The sequence below is a fragment of the Protopterus annectens genome, chromosome 2.part0, assembly GCF_019279795.1.
Source record: "Protopterus annectens isolate FY-2018-M chromosome 2.part0, PAN1.0, whole genome shotgun sequence".
Lineage (NCBI taxonomy): Eukaryota > Metazoa > Chordata > Ceratodontiformes > Protopteridae > Protopterus > Protopterus annectens.
The window spans coordinates 418083504-418100361 of NC_056728.1; the positions used below are offsets into that span (position 1 = coordinate 418083504).

A 16858-nucleotide genomic window follows, 5' to 3' on the forward strand; every position below is an offset into this window, starting at 1 on the left:
GTGAATTCAAACCCTTTGACTTGCTGGAGATGCACAAAAAGGTGATTGGGTACATACGCTTGTAGATTGTGACAAAACACGCACCTTTTGTAAGGAAACTGAGCAATGTTTTAAGATTTTTCGACAGCAGTGATCTTAACGAATATAACCTTCTGCTAAAGAAGTTAGAAATAAGCAGTATAAGTTAGTTTAAAGTTTATATGCAGTACCAGCAATGTTATAATAAGGAAATATGCAAAAATTTAAAAGAAATTATATGAATGTTATTTTTAATTTCATCTAAAGTTTGTTGAATAGATATTTTTTCTGTTTATTTTCCTTCTTTGTAAATATTGTGTATGTGTCAAAATAGAAAGAAAAAAGAAAAAATTAAAGAAAAAGAAGAATCTTTAACTGAAACATATTTTACTTTTCTCTATCAGCATTGCAGTGATGATGCCAAGAACTGTGTGTCGAATATGAACATTATAGGAGCCTGGCGAAGAGGATATACTGGTAAAAATATAGTGGTTACTATACTGGATGATGGCATAGAGAGAACCCACCCTGACTTGCTTCAGAATTATGTAAGTAGTTAGCAATTTCAATTCACTTAATAATCAGGAAAGAAGCAGTAAGAACAAATTGCTGGTATGTTGACATTTGAATTGCAGCTTCACGGTCGAGTGCTGGAATCTGAATACACATTTTTTTTTGTCAGTGAGGTGGATTTATTTTTCTTCTCAATGATTGCCAGAAATCCACAAATTGTATATTGCACAGACCAAGAATTTTAGGCTGGTCAGAGACATTTTGTGAACTCGGGGACAATTTTTGTTTCATAGTCATCAGGGAATAAACAGTGTTTCTAATGTATTCCTACAAATGCACACTAGTCTTGTAAAGCCAGATTTTAAAATGAGAAAATGATAAAATGGTAAGTAGCTTTCATGTACAGGCAACCCCCCCCCCCCCCTCCAGCACAATTATTGGCTCTAATCCTCAGTTTGACAGAAAACTAAAGATTTTATCAGGCACAGACCAAAACCTAAGGCAAAGTAAGGGACACACACAGCCAGAAGGTAATATAGCTAGACTTTGAAATGAGCAAATTTAATGTTCCTTTTGTACAGACTTCAAAATTAACAAACAGCACTGTACTTCACTTTCATTCACAACCATTGCATTCACACACACCCACACCACCCCCATTAAGTAAGTGGCTGCAGTCCTGCAGGATTTGCTAGAAAACTAAAGATTTTGTCAGGCACACACCAAATCATGAGGCCAAGTCAGGGACAGTTTCAACTTTTATTTCACATAGAAATAGTTGCCAGAAAGTACTGTAGTCAGACTTTAAACTGAGCAGATAACACGTTTCTTTCAAGCAGTGTCAGTCTGCACCCCTACCTCCATTCACTAACTGCATTTGTCAGTTATGCCATACCTCTCAATATCTCTGCTCAAAAATTCTGAACAAAGTAAAAAAATAATGGGCAGACAGAAGTCATAAATCAAGGACAATTTTAAATATTCTAATAGACACAAAAAGTTAACATAGCAAAAGTTTTCTGAACATGAATTTTTTGAAGAATAGGAAGTATGAAACTCTAGTAAATGACATTGTTGACCAACTGTAATCCTCATTAGTTTACCAGGAAATTACATTTTTATGAGGGACAGGGCAAAAATAGAGGCTATCAAAGATATCCTGAAAATTCAGGGACAGTTGAAGTACTGTATATCTGACATTGTTATGCTTGCAACCATTTTGCTTATGTGGAGCTGGGCAAACATTGGCATTATAACAACTTTCAGTACATATTGCCATGTCCTGTCTTAATATGACGTGACGTGGTACTTGAGCTGCAAGCTGTGCCGCTAGCTGGGATGAGAACATTGGCAAGCCTCATAAACTCTCTACACAACTGTTAGAAAATGATGGCCTGCCTGGACATAAAAACATGTCTTACCTTATACTAATGCAGCCCAATCCACTATTAATGTTGCAAACAACATATCAGCAACTTTCCACTATACCCTTTTAATATCTATGGACTTTCTGATCTTTGCTGTCCCAGTGAATCGTGGAGATGCAGGGAGCAGAAAACTGTGCTACTTGTAGGGCTGCTGTGGACAATTTATTTATTTATTTAAGTAGTTAATATTTCTTTACTTTAAATAAATAAAGCACCCCTGGTTGCTTAGCATCACTGGCCCATCTTATACATGCAGAGAGACTGGGCACTGTGAGTTTGCAAATGTTAGTACTTGTGATGTCATTTACTTTTTTTTTTCATTAACAGTAAAAATAAATATATTTTTATAGCAATTATGTTCATCACTGTTGGCTAAAATGATTTAAGTGCTGAACATTTTTTCTTTGTAGATGCTGAGTGGCTGACTGGCCACTGGCACCCATGGAGCTGTGGGCCCCAGACCACCACCCAAATCATCCTTATTTAAGGTTCATAGGTAAATACTAGCTGCCCTTGCAGGCCATTTTAAGCCTAGTCAGTTTCCCTTTATGTGCTCGAAAGTAACCTATCCCATTTGGTTATAAATTGACCTTATCCATCACATGGTTGATAAGACGCTGTCTGGTTCGACCGACTCTCATCTATAGCGTCTTCTGCGTGGAGACATGCGTGAATGGGCGTACCTTCGTTGAAGGTTGTGCGTTAGGGCTGGCAACTCAGCACGTAAAAATCAACTGCCAATCCTTAGCGGACCGGAGTTCGTGTGGCGACCCGTAACCGGGAAAAGCCGAAAGACACAACAACATCATAAATATTTTGAGAAAACCCTGTGCGTGGGACAAGGCATTTAGGAGCTGTCTCTTTGCATTAGCATTACAGGGGAAATTTTCTGTTTCTCATCCATAGATCTAAGTTGCGCATGAATGTGGACAGAAACAAACTTTGTTTAATGTGAATGGTGAATTTGTTCCAGGGCAACACTATTTTCTGCAAAATTTGTCTGCTCCTCCAAACCGTTTTGTTAATGTTACAGAAGAGGTTCAGATCCCTAGACTGAGTATTTCTGATGCCATTTCACTTGCTGATGTGCAGTAAATCCATTAATAATGGGTTAGTGGGTTTCTTGTATGCCAGACACAGGTTACCTCTTAGCAGTCTATAGGATTCTGAGTATTGTGACAGGGCTTTGAGTCAGTCCATGTAGGACAAGTTGTTTAGAGCTTGTATCCATTTAGTAAGGTATCTCTGTGGGTGTTCCATTTGCTGCATGTAGCTGGACAGAAACATGCCTAAGGGGGCATTATATTCGGTGATGGTCCTAAAATAAACCACCACTTTTTCTTGCTGTGGTTTAGTTCTTCATAAATACTGCACCTTATTTTATTCCCACACTTTGTTCATGTTCTTGTTTTTCAGAAGATAAACATTGTACTTCATCACATCTAGTACATATTTACTTTCTCCACATTTGTTGCATATAAGTTTCTTACCTTCTGTGATGTCCCACGCTGTGCAGTAATCAAGGAGTGAGGATTCAGGCTCCTTGATTACTGGCCCAGCATGGGTATGTCACAATTTGCGGTTTCTGCCTGTGGATCATTTTGTCATGTTTTTGATTAGACCACTGATGGGCTTTAATCTTTCAGCCAAATTTAATAGGGTGTGTCTGTGGATCATGTGAAATGTTTAAGTACACCAGTGCTGACCTACAACACTAAATAAATCTGTGGCTGCTATCTAAAATAGTCTAGCAACACTATTTATAGTTTTTTTGAGGTATTACATAAATGGAGTACACAGTTGGTAGACTGTTAGCGTTTTTGCTATCTTCCCCTGAGTATTTCTAATTCTAGACTTAGAGCTTCAACTGAATCCTCTCTGTTGGTGTTAATAAAGACATTTAATTCCAGTAAAATATTTCCTTCTGACATCTTGTTTTCAAACCCTTCAGCCCACTGATGCATTTTACAAAGTTTGCATTTTTCTATGCTGGTTAATTGGCTGGGTCAATTGGATATGGGTCTTGATGGTGAAAGGAAGATGGGAGAGCCACAAAAAAACATTCTTCCTCTTCTGCCACTAGAAAATTCAAGGAGGTATAAATGAGAGTTGCAGGATGGCAACTTTGCCCTGTGGGGAAGTAAGAGATTTTGCAATCTTCCTTTGTCTTCCCTCTGTGGTGGCAGGTATAGTTGGGTGCCCTTTCTCTCCAAGACCAGGGTTAATATACACCTTTGCAAACATGTATTCAGGTGTTGTACAGAATGCACTGTGAGTAAACTCATCCCCCTTATCCTATATGTGTATACAGTGCACTTCCATGACTTATGTCAGAGGACAATCTTGCAATGGAATTTTAAATGAGCTTCACGCTCCTGGAATGGGAGAGCAGTTTTCAGATGTTTTCAGTGTTATCTCCCTGTCTGGCTTCTTCAACTCCAGTGCTGCTGGTCAAACACAGGCAAGTTTGGATGCAGTCAGGACTTTAAACCTGTTACACTATTGATCTGGCCTTGTGTTGGTGCAATGTTACACTCTAGAAGTTTAGTTTTCCAGTTTTATGAATTGAAAATATTTCTGCTTACTGCAGTCTGTAACCCCTTTGCACCCTATTTCTCCTCTGTTTCTTGTGCAAGGTAAGGCAAGGCATGTCTGTGGTACATGCTGGCATATCCATACATGTTCTAGGCCTGCTTATCTATATTTTTCTTGCTTTTATTTTTTACCCAGTAATTTTGAACTCCAAGATGCATTGGGTCCCCTCCCCCCAAGTGTAGGAGCTCCTGATATACTTTATATATTTGTATAGTTGTTTCTGTGCAGACTGATTTTACTACTGTCCAGTAAGTTGTTGTAGACCTTCAGTAAGGTTGTACAGTAGCTGTTTGTCTGTTTTTCACTTTTTCAGAAGCACTTTTCTCCTTGTAACGTTCTTGCTACACCTAGTTTTTAAGAAAGCAAACACTCAACAATTCTCATTGCTGTTAAAAAAAAAAGTGTGTGTAATACATGCATACAAATAAGTTCTTATAACTGTGAAAGCCATCATCCACCTCTAGGTTGACAAATAATATTTCTGCGATTTGCTTCACCCCCAGATTTTGGTCATCGCACTGCCATCATCATCTTTCTTTATTAAATGTACAAAGCCATAGTCAAAGTACTGAACCACTAAGCCATGACAGTTGCTCTCTCTCTCTAAATTTGATCTACATGTTCTGTTTTTTTTATGCTCGCTTATGAAACTCTGTATATCTAAAAACTGGATAGACCATACTAAGTTATGTTGGAACAACTTTAAGGAAATGGCTCATTCGTACATTGCAGCACAAAAACTTATTATAAAAAGCCCTAAAAAGATTGTCCTCTTAATAAAAGTTTGGGAAAAGGTTAATGCTCTCATTTTCAATGAAGCATAATTTTATTTTTCCAATCTAGGGAATGAGACTATCTTATAATTCATGTCTATTTTTACAGATATTTCTCCTATTTGGTTAGCTAATTGTATATTTTGTATATATTGTATATTTTTTGTTATAAGATCATAAATTCAGACTGTTCTTATTTTCTCTTGTTAATTATGTGCCCAGCCTATACTCTCTTTCATGTACCAGCAATTTATTACTGGCTGCGCATCCTATTGTTGTTGTTATTTCTTATGAAATCAATAAAAAGTTTTTTTGAAAATAAATGTACAAAGCCATATAAAATTCTGAGTGAACATTGTCATTTTCATAGTATTTGTGTTTATGTCTTTATCTTGTCTTTCTGTTAAATGATATGTTTTTGCTAGGCAAGGCTTGTTTACTAGAGGAAAAAATGGTTAAGATGTGTTTCAAAGCTGTATGTAAGTTGAAAACATAATGCTTTAGTAGCAGTAGAGCAAGGGACAGTAGGAGATGTATCCCAAGATGACTATTTATTATTCTGTTTAGTAACTTGTTACAGTAGTAGATGTGAGCAGTGCAGCTACTGTTCCAGTACAAATGAGAAAATATCTGGAAAGTGAGATGGGGCAGTTTTGAAATCAACTAAAGATAAAGTATACCAGAAGCAAACTAGGATGCAGTAAGTGAAAGATTCAAGGGTAGCAGGAGGTTGATTGTTAGACGCTGATATCTAATATGGATAGTTAATGCCATGGGTATGTGCTCAGTTACAAGTAAAGTGCTTGATAAAATCTTTGAGTTGTTTTCATTATGTTCATGGTAGGCTGCTGCAGAATCATAGTTGACTCAACCAGCTGCCTGTGCCGGTATCACTAACCAATACCCTGTACCCTCAGTTCTTAGAGTAAAGTGCAAAAAGAAAAAGAGCACTTCACTGTAATTAGCCATTCTCTACATTATAACGATTGGCTTATTACAGTTAGGTCTGTGCCCTCCATTGAAGACTTTAAAAAAAAAAGTCTTTCCTTTTACTGGCATACCTCCCTCCTGTCCCATCCATTCAGGTTCGGTTTTTGTGCCCTGCCACAACCATCCTTCCACAGTTTTTATTAAAAAATTATTTCTTTAAAAAAAAAATTATTTTAAACTTTAAGAAACGTTTTGCAATAAGTGGAGCTTATAGATGCTAAAGTTTATACCCTGACTGAAAGCACTACAGAGCTCTAGTTTTAGTTTAAAAAACATAGATTTTTTTCTCTCTCACCTTTTAAACTGTAGCAAACAGTTGCTACAGTTTAGACTACAAACGGAGTGCTACAGTGATCAGATTTGACTGCAAATGCAATACTGGCTTTAAAAGCCGGTATTGCACTAGAGAGAGATTTGAATTGGATGATTGCACTCCCCAACACTTTGTGCCCGGGTCAGTTGCCCTTATTGCCCTCCCCTAGCTACGCTACAAGGTTGTTGGACCAATTGTTCCAGAGTTTGGAGATGTTCTGAGAAAGTGGCATCACCCTACTTGCTTTGTATAGCTATGAAATTGTTAGGTGACCTAAGGGCCCTGACATTTCTTTGTATCACTTCAGTAGCCTTATTATTCATTACAGGACATATGCCAGCGGAAGCTGGATGGTAGGAATATGACTTTGAATCTTGGCATAATTGTACTTTTATGTTGGAGCAGTGGTCTGTTTTTTAATGTGACTTAATGGCAAATTTGCTGCTGTTGCATACAGCTTGATGTTGTGTAGGAGTAGCCCATTATGATGATTGAGACGCTCAGTAAGTCAGATAATAATACAGCATCTAAGGAAATCAATCCAAATAGTTCTCTAGAGACTGGGACTGTTGTTTACCTTTTCTAGTTTATAATGCAGGACTGTTTAATCAAAGTAGTAAGCTAATGATTTTGTTGATTCTAAGTGCTGCAAATATACTGTGCTTGGAATAAGTTAAGATTTGTTATCAAAGTTGATGCCTTGGTAATTATAACCTTGAACTAGCGTGATTTTATATCCTTGGAGTCCATTTGGATCTAGTTAGTCTACAAGATGATGAGTGGTTGAGAGTGTTTTTCTTTTTGTACAGTTGTGGAGAGAGTAATCATTCTTACTTATGATAAGTTTTACTGTAAAACATCAGTTTGCAGGCCCTAATTTACTTTTAGCAACTATTGTGAAATCCTTAATATGCGTACTCGTTAATGTTCTCATTAAATTGATTTATGTGTGTACTGTTCATTATTAGCAGCAATTGTGGTATTATCATTTAACATGCCAATATCTTCAAACTGGTGCCAGCACTTTGTGAAGTTCAGTAGCCCATATGTGTCATTTTTCTATACAACACAGAGGAGCCTAGCATGTGTGTAGCTGAAGGATCCCAGCATTTAACATGTAAATGTTTTTGCTAAATTTGTGCTTCTAGAAGTATGCATTGTCTCTGCGTTGGTCAGCAAATCCTTCTGTCTTGCAAAGCTTTTCCTTTATGGTATCTCTTGAAGGACCAATGAAGTTGTAGTCCCAATTATTCTCCCTTATTTGGCCCATCATTGAATACAGCTCCCTGTGGGGTTTACCTCACTAAGTACGTAAACCAACTCGAAGGGCATTGTTTTCGTATGAAAAAGATCTCTGGTCTCGATACCCTTAGGTTCTCTGATTAAAAGTGCTGTCCCTCTACTCAGTGTCATATGTACTCCTAGGGTGTGATTACTGCTTTGCCTTCCATGCTGTGAATGACCCAGCATTGTCTTAACTCCTTCTGCTAAACAAAAGCAGTGGTAAAGCAAAACTGCTCTAGGGACCTAAACCTCTGCTACCACATTAACATCAATAAATGGTATGGTAGGTACCTAACCCAAAGTGCACCTGTCTTGTTGAATTAGCTGCCCTTGCATGTTAAGCAGATAGCTTCCCTAGCAACTTTTAAAAAACAGTCTGGATGACAGCAAATTTTCACTTGGGATATATGGTGCAAAAATCTAGTCTCTTTAGCTGTAAGTTTAGTAAAAAAACATGAACCTATATTTGATCCCATAGTGGATAAAGAAGTGTAGACTGCTGCATTGAAATGGCAGACTAAACCGCTCTGTTTTTACCATTATGTTTTACTTTTAATTTTCTAAGAAACAGCTTATACAGTATTTTGTTTAGAGGATGCTTTAAATGGACATTGATACTGTTTATAATGTTTAGGAGAAATTTGCATTTGTAAAGGGGAGAGCTGCATTGTTTCTGCAAAATGTTACTGTTGGATAATTGACCACAGTAAATATACAGTCTGAATATGTAGTCTAGACTTTAAAGCCAACTTTCTACTTATCCGTTAAGTGTATATTCTTACTCATTTGAAGTAAATTTAAGAGAATAATTGTTTAGATGGGTTTTTTGTGAAATGTGTGTATAATCTTCCAAATGAAATTAGAAGGTTAAACCTTAAAGACTACACACTTGTCAAATGTGTGGTGACATCATGAAAAAAACGTCTCCTAAGGAGGGCAGCCTCATGCGAATGTCTCCCAGGGGAGGCTTCAACTCACCATTCTTTATTCAGGCAGACAGCCATGGGGAAACATAAACCCAGCCAGGATGAAAAGGTGCTAGCAGTGCTACAATCTTACAATGCAGTGAACATTTTTTCAGAGATTTGGGATCATCAAATATTACATTTTTGGAGATACCATCCATTGAGAAGTACAGCTCCTTTTTTAGATTTATTTGCTTTCTGGCCAGTATAGTGTATATTTTCATTTTTATGTTAAAATAAAACCTACATATTTTTAAATTATGGTGAGATGGTATTGTAGTAATAGAGAGGTGTTCGGCACTCCAACTATCTCATCAGCATTTTGGGTTATCTGCCAAGGTAACACAGTACTAGAGGAGCTTTCAACCATTCACCATTGACCTCTTCAGATTCTTCATCATTCTCTCAAACAGAAATGTCTCTGGTCAAAATAGCACTTCATCAGTGTGTGGGAACACAACCACCAGAATTAGCTGTCAGCAGTACATACTTAGCCAAAGAAAACCACATCAGCCTTATAAACAGCTATAATCTGATTATGATGAAGTTTCTGTTTTTCATTTTCTTGTAAACTTCGCTGCTAGATAAAATATCGGGTCAGAGCATTATGTCTAGCAAGGGGTCTCTTATCTCCAATTATTTCTGCACCTAAATGTTTTGGTTCTCCTCATACCTGCTGTAGGTACTGGAACAGCCCCAATGGATGTGTCTAAACCTCATTCCATAGTGGCTGGCAAAGATGCACCTGAGGGAGACGGGGTAAAAGCTAAGTGGTCTGCAGGAGAGTTGGTGGCCCCAACTGGACGAAAACGCGGATGGTTAATAAAGCGTTCATTTTGTGAAGAAATTGTGTGGTGTATTAAGCTTCTCAACTCCTTTTTGACTCCGTTTTGGATTTATTGTTTTTTTGTGGGGGAGTTGACCGTTTTGTGGTTTTCTTGGCCCCAACAGGATCACTAACAGTAGTGTGAGGCACATTTTTATTTTCTTTTTTTCTGCTTAGGTGCAACTGGATTTGATTGAAGGGTACCATAGTTAGGATCCACCAAGTTTGGGGAGAGAACATGATCCAAAATAATAAACTGACAGTACTGGATAATGCATCACAGTAAGCACTTAAAGTTTCTATTAATAAGTATATTCCCACATGACTAAACTCTGCCAAGCTGTCCTAGCATTGGATTTTGAAAGGTGTTTAGAATTTTTTTTATAACTGACAGCAGTTTTTCTAGTACACATGGTTCTAGGACACATGGTCCAAATGCCAAAGCAACCAGTGTGCCAAAGTCAGCATTAGCTCAACAACCTTTAACCCCATTAAACTGCCATAAAATAATGTTTAATAGCAATTTAAACCATATTTTCTAGTCCGAGAGAATAAAATCTCCACAGTATGTTCAAATAAATATTAGCAGTAAAATCACAATCCAACATTAAAACACAGAGCAGGGTTTTACATATAGATAAATAATGTAGAAATGCTGAAAACTATCCAAGTTCTGCAATATTTTCCTGTAAAAAGATGAAAATAATTCAGAGTAACAGTAAAGACAGGTGTGATGAAGTCGCAGTACTGACTGCATGAGATGGCCTCTTGTGTCGAACATTTCACATACACACTGCACTTGTAAAACAAGTACTGAATATTACCTCCGAAATGGTAAAAGCAAGCATTTGTCAAGTATAGAAGCCCAGTAAACACTGCTACAAGCAGAAATTACCACACAAATTACTATAAATACTGACTCAAAATATTAAATAACTTTTTTATGAAACGAAAAATAAGAGAATAATAAATCTAACAACATGAGAGAAAGGGGGGGGGGTCTGTACATGGGGCTTAGCTGAGTGGTAAGCCAGAAAAATCCGCAATGGATCCTGTGAAGAGTCAGAGGGCTTTCTTCTCTTGATGTCAGAAAAAGACTGAACACTCACTTCTTATGACAGCTGAATGCTTCCCTCTCAGGATATGCACAGCAAATCAGGTGTCACAGGATGTCACAGGACAAGAGAGGAAGGGAAGTCTGAGCTTCTGAAAGCTGGCCTGTATTGGGCTACATTGGTAGATAACCAAAAATTCCACTGAATCACTGAGCAATTCAAACATTTACTGTTATAGATAAGTAATTACCCCACTTTTTCATTTTTTGTTAAGATACACTTCTAATGACTGCAGCTGCTGGTGGAAAAGCAAAAAAGCCTGACAGAAAAACAGCCTGAAGGAAGAAAAAGTGAAGGAGACTGAAGTTAGAGATTGACCCAGAAGCCAGGGAGCAGGAGGGCATCACAGAGAGGAATGAACTGTAACATGAATGTGGAAGTTCCCTTGAGGTCAAAATTAATCAGATCAATGTCGAGATTTCAAAGTCAGTGTTACCCTGACTGACTACATAATGTGAACAACCAAAAACTCCAGCAAATTGAGGAGACTGTGTACAGCCACTGGGAAACCATAGCAAAGTTGGACGTCCCTGATCAGAAAGTTAAGGAGAGGGCTCACAGAGTAGATATACTGCAGAGAGCCAGCATTCAGAAACCAAGACCTGTGTTGGTTAAATTTGTATTGCACAAGTTGAAGGAGAAAATACCTATATTATGGAGAAAAGCTGTTTACAAGGTGTGGGACATGAGCATTTTCTTACTATTTCTCCTTATGTACAAGGATGAGGAGGAATTCCTTTCTGCCAGTTATCCAGTTATGTAGAGAGCTGCAGCTAAAATTAAGATGGGTTTATCCTGCAGTACTCAGTATATTACCATCTAGCCAGGAGCGGCCTTAGGTCAACTAGTGCCCTAGGCAAAAGGGCTTCATGGCGCCCCCCCCCCCCAACACCACCACCACCTAATGCCCCATCCTGGTCTACCTACACCAAATAAATACTAGAAAAGCTCTCCTGCTAGAGCGGCGCCCTAGGCAGCCACCTAGTTGGGCTATGCCTAAGGCCGACTATGATCTAGACAATAAGATGTACCATTATCCAGATCAGGCGAGGGAGAATCTAACTAAAAGCGAGACTAAAGTGGCTAGGAAACAGCCAGGGCTGAGAGACATGCTGTCTCAGACATCACCAGGATAAAAACAGCTGAGAAATCGAATACCATCTTAGCCCTTCCCAGTGTTCCACTGAAAGATCACCAAGCTAGTTAAGCATATGCAGGACTTTTTATATATATATATATATATATATATATATATATATATATATATATATATATATATATATAGTCGAAAATGCTACCAGCTCTAAACAAACTAAGGTCGGAAGATGAAGTGAATCTGGTCTTTGTACGACCGTGACACATTAGTAATACTAGTAGTCTCCACGGTTTAACTTTGAATGTTTGGCAACATCTTCGAAACTGTTGGCGCGAACTGCAAACCGTGAAATTCTGAAACCACGAAAAAGGAAGTACCGAATTACAAAATCTCACCCCCTTTTTGACCCATGGTAGCACTTGTTTCGGCAGTGGAGCGATCAGCAATGTCGAAAGTCGATATTTATTCGACATTTCAGGAAGTTGGCACTTCGGTTTTCGTGTAAACAGTTCGCAGATATGCACATTTGAATGTGTTTTCACACATTCAGAGGTAAACGGTCTCCACTCCCCTTTCTTGGCCGCCTCAGTATGCTGTTGACTGCCTTTTTGCTTAAACTGTAGCTGCATCTGGACTGAAAAGGGGACGAACAAATCGATTGTATCTATAACAGCAGCAATAGCAGTATCATTAGTATTTTCTTTTGATGCGGTAAAATGCAGAACTGACAGGTAAAGTGACCATTGTTCAAAAAGTAGCTCTACCATTAGCATGCCTAATAGTCTTTGCATGGAGGGAGGAGGGGAATATATTGCTTTGGGGAATAAGTGCTGTTTTGATTGTGTGAGCCAGATGAGAGGTGGGAAGCAAAATGGTTTATTCATACTCAAATGGCTCCAGGGGATAGTGATGGATATTGTTCAAAATACTGCTTTTGGGATTGAGATTTGATCTTCTGGGTGAGATAGGTTGCTTTAATAATGTCTAAAGGGAATAGCACTAGGAGGATATCTCTGATCCCAGATCAGAACAGCAATCTCAAATTAGGACCTTGTTTTCCTCTCCATGTAAAACTAAGGCTGTCGTACTCACTGCAAGCATAATCTGGATGAATGGAACATAGACTGCAAGTTCACCCCTGGTTTGCACCCTTGATACTTATGGGGTAGCAAGAAGCTACTGGAATGGGCTGTGCTTCTACACAACTTTGGAGGAGTTTGTACCACTGCATTCTTCCCTTCTGTCACATTAAGGTGAGTGCCTTCATCCTTGCAGTTTCAGGGTCTTGCTTCACCTTCCTGACTGGGGGCCATATATATTTCAGGAATGATCATAATTGTCTCCAGGCTGGAGAACTGCACAGCATTTTCCCCTCTGAAGTCTATTTTATATTGGATGAATGCTATGTAAATGTTTTTGTTTAGACTCTGTCCCCACTCCTTGGTCACTGACATGAGCAATTATATTATTGTATCAGTCCTTTATAATCCTACTTTGCATAATTGAGAGAGCCGGGACTGCCAAGCCCACGCTGCCTGCAACTGCTGGTGGTTGGCAGCCAACAGTCTGACCATTTCTTCATTCCATGATGGGTGAGCTGACATGAGCTACCTCATCCCACCTGGCTTTACTGGCATCTGAGCTTCTATGGTTTTCATATTCAAGACTTCATACCTCTGCATCACAAGGCAGGTCATTAAATTAATCATTCTTAACTTTGTTGTATGTGTTGCATACAATTTTGTAAAAACTTTTTTAAAGCTTTTGTTGAGGTTAATGCATTCCTTGGTAGGAGTACAGTTGAAATCTACTGTTGCAAGAAGCTTTTCATTTTATCTAAAATTGTATTTGGTACATTTTCTTTTTTTTTTTTTCTTTTTTTTTTTTTGGTGTTTTAGCCCCATTCTTGTAGTTCCAGTATGCATTGGTTAAAGTGTAAATTCTATTTTGCAGTTGTAATACATTCATAGTAAGCATGCTGTTATCTTATGAAAGTGTACACGATTGTTGGCATATGACATACTTGCCTTCAAAGTATTGCAACACTTGTTTTATTATTTACTTTTGAAGCATGAGAGGGAGAAAATTTCATATCCAAAGTTAGTTAATCAAAGTATGTTTTCATTCAGCAAATGGGGTTCTTGTAGGGAAACGACACTAGGTTCATTAATATCTGTACATCTATATAGCCTTTCTCTTCTGTTCAAAGTTCAGGCTACTAACATTTAAAGAAAGAATCATTTAAGTCAAAAATTATAAATTATCCATGGTCCCACCACACAAACAACTTATCTCTGTCCTCAGTAACCTATCCTTCTCACAATCAGTCACCAACTGGTTTCAGAGTTACCTGTCTGACCGCCAACAATCCGTTGTATGGCAGAATGACACATCTCCCCAACTACCTGTCTCCATAGGGGTTCCCCAAGGATCCATCCTTGGACCCCTACTCTTCTCTGTTTTCACAAATAATCTAGCCTCTGCCACCGCACATGGCACACTCATACAATATGCAGATGACTCGACCATCATCTGCTCAGCCCAGTCCCTACTCAAACTGCAAAAAGTCACACAGGAAGCCTTTTCCTGTGTTGAAACTTGGTTATCCGATGCCCAATTAATACTCAATCCAAACAAAACTAAACTACTTATCTTCCAACCCACCAAACATACTCAGAACAACTCTCACTTTAACATCACAGCAAAAGTAAACACCACTATATACCCAACTGAACACACCAAATTGCTAGGAGTGGAAATGGACAATAAACTAAAATTTGACATTCACATATCCCTTACCATAAAAAAAGTCCACAAAAAACTAGGAGCGTTATACAGAAATAAGCATCTTCTCACCAAAGCAGCAAAGATTTCAATAGCAAATTCCCACCTTATCTCCCCCCTGCTTTATGCCTCTCCAATATATACCAACCTAAGGCAATGCGATCTAAACAAGCTAGAGACCTGCTACAAAAAAATTGCCAAATTCGCCACAGGGGCATCGTACCGTAGTCAACACTGTCTCTCACTTGCTGAACTGGGCTGGCTTGAACTCCCTCACCTCCTTCAATGGTATCAACTCTCACTCGCCCACAAACTAGTAAACCATCCACTAAATGTCCCATCCCTCCAGAATCTACTCCAACCCTATCGCACCACCAGACCACTAAGATCCAGCAACAAAAATCACTTGCAGATCACTAAAGCCAATAACTCTGCTGGTGAAGCACTATTCTCTTGCACAATAGCCAAATTATGGAACTCCCTCCCACCCACAATTACCTCCGTACCATCATGCACCCACTTCAAAACTTTACTAAAAGCGCACCTAAAAACATGCTGGCTATGCCCTTGCAACTCCCACTCTAATATCACCCACCCCATCCAACCACTACCTTTCTTTCCACTCCACTAACTACCTTCATTATAGCAAGCTCAGATGTTCATAAGCCTAGTACTTATACAGCAGGAACTTCTTATTTTAACATTTGTTAATGTCTGATGTCCTTCAAGGATGCATCTGCAGTCCTTACAAATGGGTTGTCCTGTCGTCAGGCAGCCCTTCGGTCGGCCGGATTCCAAAGTCTGGGTCTGGCTTCGGCTGGTGTCGCACTTCACCCGACGTCATAGCTGCAGTTCTTCGGGTATAAAGGCATCAGCCGACGCCATTTTCCTTAGTCTTTCTTGCCGCGTGGCGCCCGAAGCAGAAGCTGTTCGCAAGTGCCGGTCGGTCAGATCCAGAGATTACTACTACCGAATACTACTTCGAAGACTTCTAAAAGCTAAGTACCCCGTTGGGGACTCTTTCTTACCTCAGCCGATGTCAGAAAAAGTGAATAACTGTTTAACTTGTGGGAAACAAATACCTCATAAAGATTTCCACTCTTACTGCTTACCTTGTTTAGGCCCAGACCACGACGTAGCAGCTTGTCTAGCCTGTGCTTCTTTTAACCGACGGACGCTTAGACGTCGGTCGAATTTGCTGAGCAGTTTTTCGGCTCTGATTTTGCTTATATTATGCCGTCGGATCCTCCGACTACACAAATATCCAAAAAAAGCAAAGAAACGTACCGACACTCTCGGTCCACGGTTTCGGCGAAACCGCGGTTAAGCAAACATGAGTGTCTCGGTTTCGGCGAAACCGAGCAAGCGGTTCTTTCTTCAGCCGAAACCATGCCTTCTACCGAGGCCTCTTCTAACCTGGTAGAATCGGCTTCTGAAATCCAACCTGCAGTTGTGGTTTCTCAGGAATTATCTGACACTATTCCCTTGGATATTTCAACCCCTGCACGTGGAGCTGCTAGGCCTCCTGCAGCCATGTCCATTAAGGCCTTTGCCAGGGCTAAAGCAGCTAAAGCTACTAAGACTGTGCCTGTTAAGACCCCCTCTCACAGGCCCAGCTCCAGTTCCCAAATGCTTTCTCTGGCAGAGGATCTCATTTCTTTAATCAGGGGATCCCAACCTCATCCAGACAGGGCCTCTCATCCACCTCCAGAGAAGAGACCTAGAGCAGAGCCCCCTGAGCCTGTGTCCTCGGATGATTCTTCTGATGATTCAGACAATACAGACCCTCCAGAGGCTCCTTATTCCCCTTACGAAGACTCTGATGCTGAAGAGTCCATCCCTTCTGCCTCTCCACCGGAGGAATTTTCCTTTGGGGAAACCTTGCATGCTATGAGGGAGCAATTTCAGTGGCAGGGCCAAGATTTCTCAGACTCCAGGAAAAGGCTTAGAACCTTTTGCATTTACCACAACATAGGCCTTTAGCTATACCTCCAGTTCTTTCTGTTGTAGATGATGCATTTAATGATGCTTGTACTGCTCCTGATTCATTACCTCCAGCCCCTGCTAAGCCCGATAGGTTCTACAGGGTCCCGGACACACATCACCATTTATACAAGGCTCCTTTTGCAGATCCCGAGACCATCTCCCAGGGGCCTAAG

The 16858-nt window shown here is 39.5% G+C and overlaps 1 protein-coding gene across 2 annotated transcripts in view; it reads left to right on the forward strand.

Annotated features, from left to right (window-relative positions):
• LOC122793112 (proprotein convertase subtilisin/kexin type 5-like) overlaps positions 1-16858 on the forward strand; it is a 3326953-nt gene that overhangs the window by 437452 nt on the left and 2872643 nt on the right. Inside the window, exon 5 of one of the 2 annotated variants that reach the window (XM_044060853.1) lies at positions 410-566. In XM_044060853.1, the coding sequence (XP_043916788.1) occupies positions 410-566 (157 nt within the window). Of the gene's footprint in view, positions 1-409; positions 567-16858 lie in introns of those variants that run through there. The other variant, XM_044060852.1, reaches the window with a different exon arrangement.